At 40.1% G+C, this 18929-nt stretch overlaps 1 protein-coding gene and 1 long non-coding RNA gene across 11 annotated transcripts in view; one reads left to right on the top strand and one right to left on the bottom strand.

Annotated features, from left to right (window-relative positions):
• The window catches only part of CDC42BPA (CDC42 binding protein kinase alpha), a 192403-nt gene extending 181818 nt beyond the window's left edge, over positions 1 to 10585 (bottom strand). For 7 of the 10 annotated variants that reach the window (XM_071739874.1, XM_071739878.1, XM_071739877.1 and 4 more), the window contains exons 1-2: positions 8832 to 10585; positions 7880 to 8332 (exon numbers count right to left, since the gene is read on the bottom strand). In XM_071739874.1, the coding sequence (XP_071595975.1) occupies positions 7880 to 8075 (196 nt within the window). In that variant the 5' untranslated portion in view covers positions 8076 to 8332; positions 8832 to 10585. The remainder of the gene's footprint in view (positions 1 to 7879; positions 8333 to 8831) is intronic. The other 3 variants (XM_071739876.1, XM_071739875.1, XM_071739879.1) reach the window with 3 other exon arrangements.
• Positions 10117 to 18697, top strand: LOC139794388 (uncharacterized). The gene is made up of 2 exons (XR_011725110.1): positions 10117 to 10237; positions 18483 to 18697. It is a non-coding gene; the product is annotated as an uncharacterized lncRNA (long non-coding RNA).
• Positions 18698 to 18929: the final 232 nt, after the last annotated feature.

Raw genomic sequence — 18929 nt, 5'->3', positions numbered from 1 at the left:
TATCAAAATTTTGTTCAAAATTGTAGCTGAAATCTGAGAATGCAGCCTCCTAACTTGGAGAACAGGAGCCAGAGTAGGTGAAGCCAGTGAAGTCTGAGGTGTCACAGTCCTAGCTCCGTCTTTTTGTACAAACACTGGTACAATCTCTTCACACAACCAGATCAACAGATTTCAACACAGTTTTGCAGAGTTACGTTTTCTACTGGATTATGTTCCTCTGCCCTCATAAGCACCAACAAAACAGAGATCAGTGGATTTAGCCAGCTTTAAACCACAATCAAGTCAGCCCTCACCCAGGATAAAATTACCAAGTTACAAGTAAAATACCAACTTCTTTCTATTTCCTTCTCCTCATGTTACTACCTGTCCTGCAAAACATTCAAACAACACAGTGCCTTATTTACAAAAGACAGCATGGTAAAGGTGAAAGAGCTTTGATGAGCTAATGCAGCAAATACTTGGGAACTACTATGTGCTACCTCATAGCATGAGTGACATTTTCTCAAACCACTTTGCACTCCTGCAGTTAAAGTCATTGGGATCCTTCCCATCAAATCTTTTGAGTTTTAGGTAAGAAAATATTAAATCTACACCCTTGCTTAATCCTTGTTGCATTTAGATCACAGGGTAAAACAGATCACAACTTCTAACTCACAGTCAGAACAAAGAGCCCAAAGTCTCAGCTCTGCAAGAGCTTAGAAGTAGAAATTATTCCTGTACATACTGGAGCTAACACTGCAGCTCGTAACATGCATCCACAAGCTCCAGACAAAAACATTTTCAAAAAGGTGCACCAAGAAGGTGACCCCTAAGAATAAAAGAAGCCTACAGCATTATATAAAATATCTAATTTAAATCAAACTGGAAGTCTGAACATAGATATGGAAGAATTATAAAACACGAAGTCTTAGGAGTCTGGATACACCTCATATGGATTTTATCTATAGTGACTGCTGGTAAACCTAATTAATTTGCCTTCTCCTTTAATTCTGTCTCAGCTATCCACTGTACCTTTTTTAAACAGGTTTTACAGCTTTGTGACTTTTGGAATTTTTCTGAGCAAATATAGATGGCAACTTTATTTTACAGTATAGAAGCAATTAGGTATGCTACAAACTGATTAATATTTTGCAAAGACACATCCAGGATAATTTCAGAAAATAGTATTATAAAAATAATTTCTGTGATAGTAGCCTGCATTCACTTTGTATTTGGAAATAAAGCAAAGTGACCTGTCTGAACAGAAGATTTTGCAGTTATTATTAAGCCTAATGTCACGTTTATATTATTTGGAGTAACAGTCTTGATATTAACAAAAAATTGCATGACTGACTTAAATCACTTTTAAAGATTTGAATCCACATTAGTGAACTAAAGCTTGATGAGGATTTTAGAAAAATGCCGTTTCAAGGTAAGTTAGACCAGAGTAGAATAAAATATTGTAGTTGTTCAGCCAGAAAAAGAAAACCAAATTGAACAAGTACAAATACTTCGGGAAGTAATGCCCACTTTGCCAAAAGATAAAACACAAGGAGTCAAGGAGTTCACCTTCTCCTTTAATTCTGTCTGAGCTATCCACTGTACCTTTTTTAAACAGGTTTTACAGCCTGGCAACTTGTGGAAGTTTTCTGAGCAAATGGAGATGGCAACTTTTTTACAGTATAAAAGTAATTGTGTATTCTACAAAAGGGTTAATATTCTGCAAAGACACATCCAGGGTAATTAATAGTGTCTATTTTCAGTAAATAATATGACAAAAGTAATTTCTGGGATAGTAGCCGGCACCAACTTTGTAACTGGAAATTCTTTATCTTCAATTTATTCACAATAAAATTTCAAAACAACACTGTCACTTCACTTAGAAGTAAAATTACTTTTATTTGCTGATGCTTTTCAGAATTCTAGCACTGTTCTATGAGTGCTAAGACAGAGCTTTGAAAACAAAGGTGATTACTCTCAATCTTTATTAAAAACAAAGTATTGTACTATATTGGCCAAATAAACTAATTTTTCCTTTATCACTATATCCTTTTTTCAGTCAATTGTGAACTAATAATATGCTATAAGTTATAAAAGAGTATGTCAGTCAAGTTCAGAAGTGAAGGTCCAAAAGGCAAGTAAGGAGTTTAATTAGTTATACATACAGCACCATATGCTACACAGAGGTTAAGAATTCAAACATACCTTCAGGAGTACATTTTACATTTAGGACAGTCCCACAAGTAAACTACTGGATTAATCCTTTACCGTTCAATATCTCATTGACAGGGAATTTTTTGTGTTGTCATGAGGTTTATAATGCCCACTGAGCAGACTAACTTATACATTTTTGCATTTGTCCCCATTAGACCAAAGCATGCTAGGAATTTCTGTACTGAATAAAGGCATTCCTAGAGTTCCTGAAAATGAAGTATTAGTTAGCTTTCTATCTGAGCAAATCATACTCCTTTGCAATAAAAAAAAAAAAGACATCACTGGAAAAGTTGGTTAGCCTTCACACACAAGCCCTAAAGCCTACCAGGCAGCCTCTGAATACCTCCAAACTTCCCCAGTCCAAAAGAACAAAACCAACCAAAAGAACATCCTTACAAAACTTATTTTTACTTTAAGTTTAAAACTTGGTGCACTGTAAACATATTAACTGCGTTACAAGGGTTTAATGCATTTTCTACTGGAAACTGGCTTCTACCCTAATGCAAACCAAGCAGAATTAACCAGATGGTCTCAGAGCTCATTTGATCACATCATAACAAATTACTTACAGTAACTAGTTTCCTCTGTTCTAGATAAGAATCAAAACTGAAATAAATGTGGGAGAGGTCACAATTCAAAAGGTACAGAGGTTAAGCACAGCAGCCAGTCTCCTATCTATTTTCCTGCAAGTTTTTTGGTTTAGTATTTATTACTTTGGTATAAAACTTCATCTCTATAAAAGCAGCTTACACAGTATTTTGAAGAAGACTTGAAAGTTGTTTCCATTTGCCAGCACTGAAGAATCTCCTTCTCTCACCTAAGCAATAAATTGTTAGCTACAACTGTGTAACAGAAACAACATTTTATATAAGCAAGTGCAAGTGTTAGCATAAAAAAGAGGCAAATTTGTGTGTCAAGAATACCACAATGACTTCTACATAGATACATCCCCATACCCCTATGTACCTCAGCTTCCGGCAATGAAACAACTCACATTTAAAATTAGGCATACACTTAAACGTCTTAAGTGGCCTTGACAAGGAGGATGTTCATTCTTGCCCAAAAATAATTTAGTAACTCTTTTCCTTATGTCAATCAAATAGGTGTTATTAGTTGTATGACTATAATAATAAAAAAAATTATAATTCCTGAAGTGTTTTTTATAAATATTTCTAATGTGTTAGAGCGTACTTAACACCAAAATCTACTTCTTAGAAAATAAGGATCACAAAATTGAGTGTTGTCTCTGCTAAGACTAGGACCTAAGTGAAGTAATTTTTAATAGTCTGCTTTAAAAACAAAGTACAAGGAACTGATAACTGAAAATACCTCTGATTTCTTTCATGACCTACAAACACAAGAATAACACAGAAGAGGTAAAGGAGTCTGGAGGCAAGATTTTGGTTTATTTCATTACTAATATTTAAAAGCAATTCTAACATTAAAATGGGTATACCATTTTTTTCTCAGGAAAAAGTTTTATGTAAGAGAGAGAGAGAGACCAGCAGAAAGAAAACACCAACAAACCTTCCACAATTTTGTCTTGAAAAATGGTTTTATGATGATAGAACCATTTTTAATGACCAGAAGAGATGCTTCACATCTGAACGACAGAAGTTTGAGAACAATGATGACAGTATAGTCTATGACCATATCAGCACTGCATAAAGACCACAGTATTTCAATTGTGCTAAAGGTGAAAAGAGACAATTTAATCCTCCATCTTCCAAAGCCTCCTCTGGTAGAAAAGAAACCAACATAAAATCCACTAAAAGACAGTTTAAATTCTTTCCTGCAAGAGAATTCAATCTCGTGAATGACTTCACAATGCTATTGGTAGTGCTCTCCATCTTCCCTCCCTTGTATTCCCACACATTTAAAGTTTATTCTGGTTTTCTATTAATGCTTTAGAAGTAACATTGTTCTAGTTTCTTTTTAAAACCAATTCAAAGCGGTGCCATTGTAATAGACATTTTGCCAGAATAAAAACATCTCTAAAAGGTTCTTTCTATCACTATATTTTTCTTTCATGTTCATCATATCAACCTTCATTACTTCCCTCACAGTCTTAAGTCATTGTGGCAACTCATACACATGTACAAAAGAAAAAGCATAATGCTTGGAATTCTCAAGAGCTTTTTCTGGTAAGCTCCAGTTGCTGTAATTAGACAATCCCTTTTCTAAATCACAAGCTATCAATAAAAATGAAAAGCAGAATCAAATACACAGAGCAAGCCCTAACTCTAGGGTAACTAAATGTCCTATTTCCTTCCTGAAACCTAAAATTTGTCCAAATTTAACCCTCTGCACTCAAACACACTGGTTGTTTCCATATAAAATAAACAACAAAATTAAATCATCTTATTTGCATGACACAAAACTAATAATGTATAATAGGCAAAGTAATTATATTTTCACTTTAAGCCAATAAAAGGGTCTTAAAAGTAATAGTTTCCAAATGACAAAATAATTAATCTGACAGTCTAATGTCATTTCAAGCACCGCAAAAAGACAGAAGACCTACAAAATGTAAAACTCAGGTTCACATTGGAGAGAACTTACTTTCTCCACTTGCTCAGTTAAACTTTTAATGTCAAAACAAAAGATGAACAACCAGTTCAGAAGCTCAACATTTTCACTCTTTTTTGTTTTTTAATAAATTAGGCATCTAGGTAACTTCATAAAGTAGTCCTAAAAGATCCAGGGACCAGAACACAAAGCTTCTTAGTTCCCCTAAATATAGCAGCAGTCACATGGCTGACACTAAGTAAGCTTTTCCATGCTAGACTATGTCCTAAACCTTTCAACCCAAAACTTCAGATTGTACTATGAATATTGTATTACATGAAACACAGCATTTAAACACTCAGACCTAGAACAGCTTAAATAAAAGTACACATCAATGAAAACTCCCCACATAAAAAAAACCAAAAAAACCCCAGAAAAACAAAACAAACAAAAAAACCCCAAAAAACAGCCCTACCCCAAAATCCCCACAAAACCAGACTAGCACCTCAAAACCGGACCACTGAAAAGGAAGAAAAAAACCCAGTTGCTGATCTGCTCCACAGGAGTCTGTGATCACCAAACAGCTACTAGCTTTTTCTGAAAAATAACTAACAATCTGGAAAAATATTATTTGCTTCTGGAAAACGTAATCTAAGAAAACAGTTTATGCTTAAAATGATGAAGAGTTAGAAGGAGTAAATTCAAAACTTGCAATTTGTAAGTTCACAAACATACTAGTTCATACCCTTCCAAGACCAGTGCTAGTACTTTCAGATAGCAGTCCTCATAATAATAAAGCAAATTTTTGAACACTTCACATAAACCCACAGAACATCTTCCCATGACAGAAACCAACTGACACCAACCAGTACACATACCACACACCAAGTTATTTCACTGATGAGAAAAATAAATTAATGCCTGATATTTTACATACTACATTTGAAACTGAGTCCTTCAAATACAGCAGCTTTCAGAAGCCCATGGTGTAAAATTGGTGGTATTTTTCATACTGTTCACATAAGAAAGCTGAAAAAAGAACCACCGGTGGAGACACGGACAGAGCCTATGATTTCTGGCTGCCAGTCTTCCACTCCTGCCACTACTTAGCACATCTCTTACCTTAAAACCATGTATAACCTCTTTATAATCAACTATTTGCATTGCTTCCCCTTTAAAGGGGAGAGATATACAAGGTCATGATTATATCACAGAACAGGGTACCCTTAATAACTCTGCTGCAGCCGAGCACTGATAGAGAACACAGCAGGAATCTGTTTTTGCCAACCCCCTGAGATCCAGAGACTGCTTGTTTCACTAGGTGGGATGGCTTTCAGAAGAGACAAGTCATGTGAGTGTTTTTGCCATGTAAAGACTTCATTCACAAAGGTATTACTTCCAGTGACACATACTAGAATCCACTGCTCTTAACATTTCACCCCACAAACCCTCTTGAAAATACTCTCAGGGTTGGAGTCCAGATAGCAGAGCTGGGAGCAAACAGAGGATTTAGACAACACAGTCTTGAAACTGGGAGGAACTGGTTGCCATCTGAAGTTCAAAAGTCCTGCTAAAGCACACTTAGAGCATAAGAGAAGAAAAGTAGCAGGAAAAACAGGCCAGAAATAAACTTTACTCCAGCCTTTCCAAAAGAGTGTATTATATACATCAGCAGCCTATAAAGTTTGTTACAGAAATCTCTGGCTACTGTCCGGCCTTGCAATGATGCACTTATCCACTAACCAACCACCACTGAAAATACCAAAATGCAAAATAATGGGTTCTCAAAATACCATTACTCTAATCGTATTGATATGCTTTACTTTTCCTAATTATTATGTACAGGATATCAGCTGTCTCTATATATATACCCATACACACTAAGTTCCTGCATACAAAATATTGTTGAAGCCACCATATTTTCCCAATCTTTCACAGCTTCTCTTTGCCACAGTGACAGTTTTAGAGGAAAGATTCTCAAAAAACACTTTTAATTACTGTTTCCTCCTTAGCTAGAATGCATTTATTATAACTTTATCCTCCAGATAGTAAGAAAACAAAAGCCAGGGCAATATGAACAGTACAAGAAACTTAATTACTAAATCAGATGTATTTAGATGTCAGTATGACTATTGTAAGGAGCAGGGAAATAAAACACGTATCAGCCCCAAGTTATTGGATCAGTTATCAAACGAGTGTCTTCATTATGACTTCATTATGAAGAGCTCAATTAATTACATGCCTGTTCCACATTTCAAAAATGTGGGGTTTTTTCTTATTAGAGGAGGACTGCTGATGTATTTATTACAAAGCAAATGTGGTGAACAGTTCTGCACATAAATGCAGAAGTGCAGTGTGACTTTGAAGTTTGAAGGTCAGATGCGGCAACTGTTCCCATCAGGGTTCTCATGTCAGACTACATCTTCTGTTTTGCAGCTACATTTAGAGGGAGAAATAAAACCAATTGAAAAGGAAAAAAATAAAGACAACCAGTTCTGTGACAATTTTAGAAGAACTGGAATGCTATCATTCACCTGTTTTCATATAACAATCTGTAAATACCTTATCTCCCCCCAAAACAAAAAAGCAAAGTGGTAAGGGTAATGAGTAGACACACAATTTCATTCTGCTTTTCAACTTTGTTTTTCTCATCATGAAAATCAATCTAATTAAGTAAGCAATAAATTATATTAAAGAAGAGAATATAAGTTTCTCCATTTTCACAGACATTTCAAACACATATCATTTAAGACAGCTGGAGGATTTTCTTGGAGATCAACACTGTTATTGTAAAGCTTAGGTAAGCATAGTTTCGACTCCAGATGCAAACCAGAGGACTATGTGCTATTTTTTTCCAGGCATCAGAGAATTTAACCTTCATCCTTCTATGTTTTCAGCAACTATAAGACACAAAACTCAACATCTGAGCCTGACAACAATATGCCTCAGCCTGATCCATGTTACAAACAAAAAAAGTATGCTTTATACACATAACTCAAAGACAACCAATATAGATTTGCTTTTAGCACCACTACGATGTTTAAATACAGTAAAACTGATAACACCTCCCAGTAAAACACTGAGTTATAAACAATCCCCTCATACATAAGTAACAGACTTTATACAAAGCAGACAGAATACTGGCAGATGTGCACAAAATAAACACATTCAAACTTACCCCACTCTAGATACTCAAGGATGTTCTTCTCTCTTCTCAGAGGGGAATTATTACATTCATCATAAAGACAGATGAGTATATCCAGCAAAGTTTCCACACTGAAGCACTGCCCATTAGTCCGAGTTGGCCCATCCAAAATAAACTGCTCCAACTGCTTCAAACGCACTTCTCCAGACATGGTTGTTTCAGTTTGCATTCGGGTTTCTTCTTTGATTGTTATTATTACTTTGCCAAAAAAAAAAAAAAAAAAAAAAAAAAAAAAAAAAAAAAAGCTTTTGAGTGTTTTGTTGTTCAGAAAGAAGCCAACAGCATTTTTGTGTCAAACTGCAGCGGTGCTCTATTTCCAGACCCCTTCGATGTTCCAGCCTCAAATCAAACCCTTGCAAGTTTCAGAAACACACATATAGTGTATATATGTGTATGCCTAGGTTTTAAGAGAAGACAATCGTTACCCTAAAAAAAAAAAAAAAAACAAAAAAAAAAAAAAAAAAATCAACACTTTTTACTATGCTTAATAAGAAGGTAAAAAATATATATGGCCACTCCTCACACTTTAATAACTGCACTAAATTCAACCGAGAGTGACTGACACCGATCACACCGAGCGTGCACAGGCATACACGCATATATTTAAAAAGGTCTTCTCCTTCATTTAAAATGCAGATCATGCAACACGATCCTAAGGACCCACCGCATCACTGAAGTGTAACAGCCCCCTTCGGCTCTCAAGAGCCTTTCACCTCCCGGAATGGAGGGGATAAGAAAAATAGATGTTGACGAAAAGAAGAAGAAAGCAGTCGCACACCGGCAGGAAGGGACCCACCGCTTACCCCGACCCGGCCCCGGCGGGCAAAGCCTCCGCGGCCACTGCGCCCGCCATGGGGGTGGGGCGCTGGTCCCCCACAACCGCCCCTCCTCTGAAAGCAGCCTTTCTCTTACTCCTCGTCCTTACCGAGTCTCCTTTTAAGGCTTTTCAATGATTACAAAAAACCTAAAGTCTTCATCGTCGCCCCCTTCTCCTCCGCTGCGCCTAAGGGGCGGCGGGCGAGTCGTGCGCCCTACACACCAACACCGCCGCGGGGCGGCTAGGAAGCGCTCCACGCCCTGTCAAATCCTTCCCATGGCTGCTGCTGTTGCTGCTGTTGCTGCTGCTGCGGAGACGGCGACCCCTCCCTCCTTCACCTCCGTGTGCGCGCCCTGAGGCGGAAGAGGAGCGCCGACGTCCTACTCTGGCCGCACGCTGCGGGCCGGAACGCCTCGGTGGCGGCGGCGGCGGCTTCACTCCTGGCAGCGAGATGTTCTCCCGGCTTCGCCCCCCAGGGCAAAGGGCATCCTCCCGCGGTACGTCTGCGGGGTGTGGGTGTGCCTGCCTGCCTGCGTGTGGCTGCGGGGAGGGGTAACGGCGGCGCCCAACCTCCCTTCGCTTCCGCACCCTCCTCTTCCCCTCCGTTGCTTCCCTCCCTCCCTCCCGCGGTCACACGCAGCAGCACCCGCCGCCAAACTCGCAGCAGCCCAACATGGCGGCCGCAGCGGCAGGGAGCGGCTGCCGAGCGCCACCGCGCCGCAGGGAGACAAGCCCGAGGCCGCCGCTCCTGATGGGATTGAGGGAAGGCGGGGGAGAAAGGGGAGAGGTGGGTGCTGCAGCAGGGAATGCAGGGATATGGGCGGACCGAGGCGGAGGAGTGGGAGGGGAAGAGAGAGGGCGGGAGAGGGGAGGTCGCCGCGCAACGGCCTACGAGTGGAGGCGGCCCGGCTGCCGGATGACTGGGCAGGCCTAGCTTGGGCTGCCTGGAGACGACCCGCCCACTAGGCGGAGGGACCCTCAGAGGCCCATTCCTCTCTCCGTGCAGAGTCGGCTGCCTACCTCGGCATTCAGTCGCCGTTTCCCCACCGCAGGCAGTCGGCGGTGTGGTTCCCCTCAAGCCGTCACCTCCCTGCTGGCTTCTCTCCCGGCCACTTAGCCCTTTCGTTACTGAACTGCCTGATTAAAGCCGGAGGGCAGAAGAAGTAGTACCCTGCCTGGTGTTTCCTTCCCACGGTTCACTCTGCTTTCATCACCGAGCTCCAGGTGTGGATACAGCTCCCGTCCTCCTCACGCTTTGGTGGCTAAAAGCGTGACGGAAAATGCAGCGGTTCATGGCGGCTGTATCCCACCCAGTGCAGTGCCCTCTCGCCGAGGAGCCCTCTGTCGTGTCCCAGCACACACACGTGGAGAACAAGCTCGTTCGGCGCCGAACCGGGGCTGCTTCCAGGGTGGAAAGCGGCAGCCGTCCAACAGAGCGTGGTGAATGGTTCTCTGGAAAGTTGTTAAGGGTGCGGTGCTGTGCTGAGCTTGCCGTGGGGGATTAAATGTAATCTGTAAATCAACCCAGAACTTCGGTTTATCCTTTCTCAGAAATCAGGTGAAGGGAGGGAGGCTATGCAGCTCCCAAGGGTCACCAGTCGTAAGTGAAGTTCAGCATTCTTGGAAAGGCCGGTAAGTAGTGTTTGGTGGAATTTGAGGCAGGGAAACGGCTCAGGCATCTGCTTCCTCAGTCAGTAAGCAACAGAAGACCAGCAGCATAGTTTTCCCATAACAAGCATTGGTATAATACTTTTTTTTCTTTTTTTTTTTTTTTTTTTTTTTTTTTTTTTTTTTTTTTTTGCGCTGGTCTTGGTACCAACTAATACAAAGCATCAATAGTCTTATATACCAATGAAGTTTAAATACACAATTCAGTTCCAGTGGAAGTCCTGTATGTTTGCTCAGAGTCAATTAATTATATGTAAACTCACTAGTGTGAAGCTATAGAGTACAGTGACTCTGGTCCCAAGGTAGCGAAAAGGCAGAGTAGATGGGGCTGGAAAGGGGATCCACTGACTTGGGCAACAGCCTTTCAAAGGAAGAAACCCTCATTAAGAATATGCAGGTAATTCTAAAAGATTTTTATGCAGAAACCCTCCAGGAAACGTTAGGAACTACTAAAAGTGTAAGTGAGCTTGTGATTGGCAGAAGATAGGACTAACTGAGAAGATAGGAAGAAGGAAAGGGTACCCCTCCCATGCTAGGGTACAGCCTTGGTTTGACAAGAGCTCCATGCGAGAATGTGGGGTGCTGCTGGTCCTTGTCTACTAAAGCTTTTGAACAAGTCGTGCAGTGCCTTCATGGTAGGAGCCTACTTCAAAGTTATGGCACTTTTACAGCAAAAGTAAGGTATTTCCTGTTGGCTCTCCACTGAATTTGTGGATATGGGGGTTGAAGCTAAGGGTGGGGAACACTGGATTATGTCAATAAAAATAAATTGCTATTGCCAGGGCAGGTGGACCAGATCAGATAACACTTTCTACAGGGGTTGGAGATCTATCAGCCAGGTTCATCCTGAGCATGCATTAACCATTAACAGCATTGCAGGGGGAAAAGGAAGAAGACAAAGAGTTAAAGGGGTGTTAACTTCTTGGACTTTGGCATCTCTTGGTAGGGAAGTGAACTAAAAAACCACTGCCAGAGATATGATGGGTGTGGATATTTGCCTTATTTATTTATGTTACTGTGTTTTCCTCAGCCAATAATAAAGGCTTTCCTGTTTTAATTGCAGACCAGGTATTTGCAGACAAGGGTGGATATCTAGCAAAGGCACTAACTTTCCCCATATTTCTGGTTTTAAAGTCACTCTTGTTTCTGTCAGCACCACTTAACAGAAGTATCACATCAAGCCAGTTCTTACCAGCATGTTTCCAGCTCAAGAGGGTCTATGAGAGGCGCACAATAAATTTTTCTATTAAAATAGTGCTATGTAATCTTCCACTGAAGAAAAAGAAAAAAAAAAAACAAGAACTTTTCTGAGTGCAACACTCAGAAATTCCTTTGATCTTGTATGTTCTAAGACAATGTCCTAAAAATACAGTTGTATTTTTACATACATACCCCAGTATCTTTCATAATTCCTTTTTTTTTTCCACCCCATCCTTATTTCAGTGATGCCATGACAGTATTTGATTCTTATTGCTCAGATTTAGAAATGTTTACAGCACCTAAAACGTAACTAACAATAATGAGTAATTTATGTTTTACAATAAATGAAGCAAGATAACAGCAACACAGCTAGAACAGTGGGGAATGAGGAGAACACAATTGAAACAATAGAGTTTATGTATTCACAACATGTATGTTGGGTGTTGCAATACTTGGTGTAATAGAGTAAGCAGCCTTTTCTCACCAGGAACATGAGATTTGCTGGTTTGGGTGAAATAATGCAGGTACCTGCTTTTGGCACCCAAACCATTTATAAAGTCATACGATCATAGAATCATTTATGTTGAAAAAGACTCAAGATCATCAAGTCCAACTGTGAACCTAGCACACAAAATCCACCACTAAACCATGTCCCTGAGCACCATATCTGCGGGTCCTGTAAATCTGTCCAAGGATGGTGACCCCAGCACTTCCATGGCAGCCTATTCCAATATTTGACAACCTTTGCCTTGAAGAAATTTTCCCTAATACCCAACATAAACCTCCCCTGGTGCAACCTGAGGCCATTTCCTCTCATCCTATCATTGTTGCTTGGAAAAAGGGAGCAACACCCAAGTCAAGGTAAATCCCCTAAACTTCCCCTGCTGATGAATCAGTGATTGCAACTGGTAGATTCTTCATACAAGTACTCAAAGTTGGCCTTCCTGTGTATGACATCCAGGCTTTTCTGTTCTCCAGAATTTCACTTTTTACACATACATTGTTATTACTAACATAGTAGTTACATCTCCTGAGGAAAATTTGGGCAATACTCTGGGAAACCAGTACAAGCACACAATTTAAAGAATGTGAGTTTTAAACATGATGGGTTTGGAAACATAAACATTTGGAAAGGGGTCCTACATCTGTCCTCTGAACTATACTACAGACAGAGGATACATTGGTTGCACTCTAGGATGACACTGAAGGCTTGCATGTGTGAATAAAGCAAAACTTGTTCTACTATCTGTAGATAGTAGATAGATACTATCTGTAGCATTGTAATTTCACATAAATCTCACTACTGGGGCAAACAATCTCAGTGGACAGAGAGATCTGTTCACTTAAACTAATCACTATCACAGAGCTAAATTAGTCTCACTACCTGTAATAATGCATTTAATGCATGCCTTTAATGTTTTAAAGACTTGTAAATCAATTATTCTTTTCCTCTCCATCTTGCCAAGACCTATTTCTCCTCCCAGGTCTACAGACAAGTCAAAGGACAGCACTAAACTGACTCCTATTATTTACCTAATCCCAAAACAATTACCACAAATGTGTATGCATATATAGATACTGTAAATCTGGAATTATCTTTCTCTTCCCTTGTGCTTCTTTTATTGGTCTTTGGAGTCATATGAAGAGTCTTAAAGATTTTCTGTGAGTGCTTGAACTGTCTAATTTTACCTCAGAGACAAATCGCATCATAGTGATATCACTTCACTGCTTCTGTATCGGCCTCTCTCCCCTGGTTTTAGTCTTCATTTAAAACATATATTGAAACATGGCCACCACGAGATACAAGTTTCTGATAAATCATGAAGTGCTTTTGGCCCTGTTAAAGTGTCATAGGGTGCTGTGCTCTGAGTAGAAATAAAATAACATCTCTGTTTAAGGAAGAGGAGAAGAAGCAATGGAATTACATTTATAACTGCATGAAATTGCAATTATTTTGAATCCCACTTTTATGATGCAAAGTAGGACTTGAACAAAATCATGTCTCATACTGGCCTCCAAACAGGACAGCTTTTATTCTGACAATGCTTTTCATCTCTTCTTATGTTGCTTTTTTCCTGAAAAGTAGGACAAAGTCTGCCAAAGATTCTAGGGATTCTGTAAAAATTAATTAGTGCCTATCTAGCAATCTGAGATTCTTTTTACTTTTCTTTCTTCAGTAATATAAACTTAAGACTCTCCTTTTATTTTCTTCCTTGATTTTGTAGTATATAACTTTTGCAACTTTCCAAGCCTCTAGTCCCTTTCTTCTAGCCCAGTTCTTTCCTGTGAATTCCTTGAACTATGCTGAAGTTTTCTTCCATTGTCTTCTGAATCTGTTACTCATGCCACTTTCAAAAGCATCCTCAAGATATTTTCTTAAATGAAGCTATTTAATGAGGCAGAACTCTTCCTCAGATCCAATGGCTTTTCAAACCACTCTCTCAGGAAGCTATCAAGAAGACCATGTATTTACTTGTGAAACTGAATGGAGGCAAATTTCTGCTACCACCAAATGAGGCACAGCAAGAAAATCCATTGACTCAAAAAAAAAAGTGGATACATTTACATTACTTAGTTGATGACTGTAAAAAACTAGTGTTGCTCATGTTGCAATTGCAGTAACTCAGCATGACAGCTGCTTCTAAACCTCCTCTCTTGTTTTGTAGTTTCTCCTTATCATAATCATAACCCCTCTTAGAGCTCAAACTAGCAGAGGAAGTAAAAGGAAATAAGAAGAGCTTCTTCAAATACAAGCGTAGTAAAAGGAAGAATAGGGAAAATATGGGTCCACTGTTGAATGGGGCAGGAATCCGGATAACAGAGGATGCAGAGAAGGCAGAGTTGCTGGATGCCTTCTTTGCTTCAGTCCTTACTCCTAGGACCAGCACTGTGAACTCCAGACCTTGGACATAAGAGAGAAAGCCTGAAAGAGGGAAGACTCACCACTGGTCAGTGAAGACTGGGTTAGAGATCAGTTATGCACATTGAATGTTCATGGCCCTGATGGGATGCACCCAAGAGTGTTGAGAGAGCTGGCTGATGTTATCACCCTACCACTCTCTATCATTTTCAAAAGATCATGGGAAACAGAAGAGGTGCCTGAGGACTGGAAGAAAGCCAATGTCACTCCAGTCTTCAAAAAGGTAAGAAGGAATATCCAGGCAACTACAGATCAGTCAGCATCACCTCCATCCCTGGAATAATGATGGAGCAGCTTGTTCTGGAGGTCATCTGTAAGCACATGGAAGAGAAGGTTATCCAGAGTAGACAGCATGGATTTACCAAGGGGAAATCACACTTGACTAATCTGATAGCCTTCTATGATGCTGTGACTGAATGGGTAGATGCAGGGAGACCAGGGGATGTAGTCTACCTTGACCTTAGCAGGGCTTTTGATACAGTCTCCCATAATATCCTCAAGAGCAAACTCACAAAATGCAGGACAGAAGAATCTGCAGTGAGATAGAACAAGAACTGGCTACACATTAGAGCCCAAAGAGTGGTGATCAATGTTGCAGAGTCCAGATGGAGACCTGTGACTAATGGAGTCCCCCAAGGATCAGTGCTGGGTCCAGTCCTGTTCAACATCTTTATGACCTTGATGATGGGACAGAGAGTGTCTTAGAAAGTTCGTGATGACACAAAGCTGGGAGGACTGGATGACACCCCAGAAGGCTGGGCTGCTCTTTTGAGGGACCTAGACAGACTAGAGATTTGGGCAGGGAAAAATTTAATGAATAACAACAAGGTCAGGTGTAGAGTCTTACATCTGGGTAGGAACTATCCCAAGTACCTGTACAGCCTGGGGACTGAGTTCTTGGAGAGCAGTGAAGGAGAAAGGGACCTGGGGGTGCTGGTGGACAGAAGGATGACCATGAGCCAGCAGTGTGCCCTTGTGGCCTGAAAGGCCAATGGCATCCTGGGGTGCATTAGAAGGGGGGTGGCTAGTAGGTGAAGAGAGGTTCTCCTCCCCCTCTACTCTGCCCTGGTGAGGCCACATCTGGAATATTGTCTCCAGTTCACGAAGAACCAGGAACTGCTTGAAGGAGTCCAGTGCAGAGCCTCTTAAGAATTTTTTCACTGTGAAGGTTACAGGGCACTGCAACAGCTGCACAGGGACATTCTGGAGTCTCCTTCTCCGGAGATACTCAAAGCCCACCTGGACACATTCCTGTGTGACCTGCTGTAGGTGACCCTGCCCTGGCAGGGGGATTGGACTCGATGATCTTTCGAGGTCCCTTCCAACCCCTAACTTTCTTTGGTTTCTGTGATAATCAATGCTTTTGACATGTGTTCCTCTAAAACTAGTACCTCTTCTTCTGGTGTACACTCATTATTGTATTACAGATTTTTTTTTTAAAGTTATACTTTGGGATTAATGCAGTGAGGACCTAGTTGTGAGAGGATTTTTTGAAAATGCAATGAGCTGCTAGTATCATGTAAGTAACAATGATGGAAGAGATGAGGAGTGATGAAACTCAAGACTAAGGCCTTTGAAAGAGGAATGAAACAGGATGAAGTGAGGAAAAACGGGATAGAGAAGAGGAAGGGAGAGTGTTTAATTTGGAGATCATATGGTAAGGCAGAGTGATTTAGACAGGGGAGGCTAAGGGCAGGAAGCTTGGCAAGAGAGTGGGAGTGTGAAGACTGAGAGGCGGGGAAAATCCCTCATTTAAAAAAAAAAAAAAACAACAAATTCTGCAACTAGATGTAAACAAACCCACCAAGAAGTACACTTTGGAATGTGAGCCTAGAGTGGATTGAACAGGATTAGCTTGACTTCAGAGAAATGCTCTGAGTGCAAAGCTCATTACAAAAGGGAGTTCAAGAGATCACACACTGATCTCTATTTCCCCAAGGTTGTGGAGTTTTCAGATTAGAAGTCTGAGTTTTTGTTTATAATAGCATTTGGGTTATTTCATTTTTAACTGAAAGAACACATATTTAAATAGCTGTGTCTATTTTTTGTGTTATTTATTTCTAGTTTAAAGGTTGCAAAACTGCAACAAGGCCCTAAAATATGCATTTCATTGAGAAAATAGATATGGACAATTATGGCAATTGCGATTCAAGCAGAAGTCAGTGTTTGAATCAGAAATAAGACATAAAATAAAGAGACATAAAATAATTTTCAGATTAAAGTCACAATACTGTGGCTTGTAATCATTTGGCATTTTAATATTGTTTGTTAAATGTTATTTAGATGGGTAGGCAGCAAGCCCCATCCCTCTCTTTAGGGATTAAATTTGCAATCAGTCATCACCTTATAAGCAGTTGGTGGCAGTGGTACATCTAACACTGACAGGAAACCAGCACCTTTGTTATTTGCTAATACTACATTTTGTGGATTGATTCCTTCTGCAGTGCAAACTAGTAGAAAAATTAAGTGCTTTGCAAAACTTGAGAGGTCTGTGGGAAGTATTTGTTGTAAATAAAGAGCTATGGCCACTCAGCAGGTGACTTTAGGTCACCTCCCAAAGAGAAGAAAATCTTGAAGAGAAAGAGGCAATGGAAGATGATTTCACAATGTTATGTATTTTTCAGTGGTGGTACCACTCAAGCCAGCACCAAAACAACCTCCTCGATCTCAGAAAGAACATAAGTAAGCTCATCTCCTCCTGAAACCAATAAAACTGTTTGTACTCAGATTTGTGAATAATAGGAATGATTTATATCTTTGCAAAATCAGAGAACTGTCATGGTTGGAAAACACTTCTAAGATCACGGTGTCCAACAGTCAATATCCACTCCTCCCCTCCCCCACACTATTAAAAAAAATTATATCAACATGCCCCTTAGAGCATCTCCTGAAGTGCCTCATCTACACAGTTTAAATACCTTCAGAAATGGTTACTCTACCACCTCCCTGGGCAGCCAGTTCCAGGGCCTGGAAAGTATCAACCATTTTTCTTTCTAAACAGTCAGAGCACAAATCAAGATAATTTAATAATATGGAAAGGTAAGAAAGCGTGATTCCAAGTATATTTTGAGGTACAGAAATACAAATACTTTTACTAGTTTAATTTATAGTCTGTATGTAACACTGGCTCAGATGGGATCTGCAAGGCCCTTGCAGAAGCTGCTGGGCAGTGGTACAGCTTCATTTTGTTAATAGTGCTCCTTAGTGAAGGTAAATTTTGTCAGAGAAGTGAGAGCAGATCTGCTGGCATGAGTGCTCCCTACCTGCATTGATGCACAAGAACAGCAATGAATCACTATGAAACTGTGTAAAGTAACCCAGTTCACCTGGGCTGAGGTAAGTTGGGGCTCCTACCAAGACATCAAAGGGAAGGACAGTCTCCAACAGATGGGCAAAGACAAGCATCAGAGACAAGGTCAGGGACTAGTGGGGCACACGTGGGTCAGGAAGAAGACATTGCTTTACAGTCACAGTCAGTCAGCTGGGGTGAATTACAGAGTTAGAGTGAAATTTTCTTAAGGCAGGAGAGTTACTACAGACTCGTTAATTCAACTCAATCAACCAAACTGAAGACAAGGAGACTAAAAATACTAATTATAAGCAATTATATCCAGTCAGAGTAAGTTTTAACAAGATGTAACTTAAAAGTAATTTGGATTATTTCCCTCAATTTTTGTAAAAGTGACTAAAATACACCTGGCAAGCTTGAGACTCAAGCAGCTTTCCAAGCTGAAGTTATAATGAAGGAATGGAAATAGGGTGCTGTAACAGAAGCTAGCTTCATCCTTAACCACAGAGATGTTGCTGCCTCACTTTAACATGCCCAAGCTGTGCCAAAGCATTCAGTAAATTAATTAAAATGATAAAAAAAAATAAATAGAATGTTTATAAAATTTTAGTCTAGGATGTATTTATCTGTCATAAAAGCATTAATCATAATACAGATATATCTCAAAGTGTTTCTTCCCCAGGCATGGAGAACAGTTCATTTTGCCCAGAAGACTGTCAGTGATGTGTGGAGCATCAGGAGGAAGCAAGGTCTGGCTACATTCATCACCTCTCCTGAAGAGGAGGATTTCACCTCAGCAGCTGTCAAAATTGTGTTTCCATGCAGGTAACAGAGAGAGGATTTTTTGTAGGTGTTAGAAAGAAAAGATTAGTATTTTTATAGTGAAGAGTAATACCCATAGTTGTGAGTTCCCAAAAAAAGACATCAGCAGTTAGTAGCTGTTTTTGGCTTTTCAGCCAAACTGAAGATCTTCTTACTTGACCAAATAATGAGGAAAGTGGCTATTGGATGTAATAGCTTCCAGCTATGACTAGCACAGCTCTACTTGACAATCCTACAGACACTAATCTCCCTGCTGACTCCTAATGGAGGAGGAAATGATTTGAGCTACAGTCTCTGAACCTCATCC

The sequence above is a fragment of the Heliangelus exortis genome, chromosome 3 (genome assembly GCF_036169615.1).
Source record: "Heliangelus exortis chromosome 3, bHelExo1.hap1, whole genome shotgun sequence".
In the NCBI taxonomy this organism is placed as follows: domain Eukaryota; kingdom Metazoa; phylum Chordata; class Aves; order Apodiformes; family Trochilidae; genus Heliangelus; species Heliangelus exortis.
The sequence above is the reverse complement of the archived record's forward strand: the minus strand, read 5'-3'. Positions and strand labels throughout refer to the sequence as shown.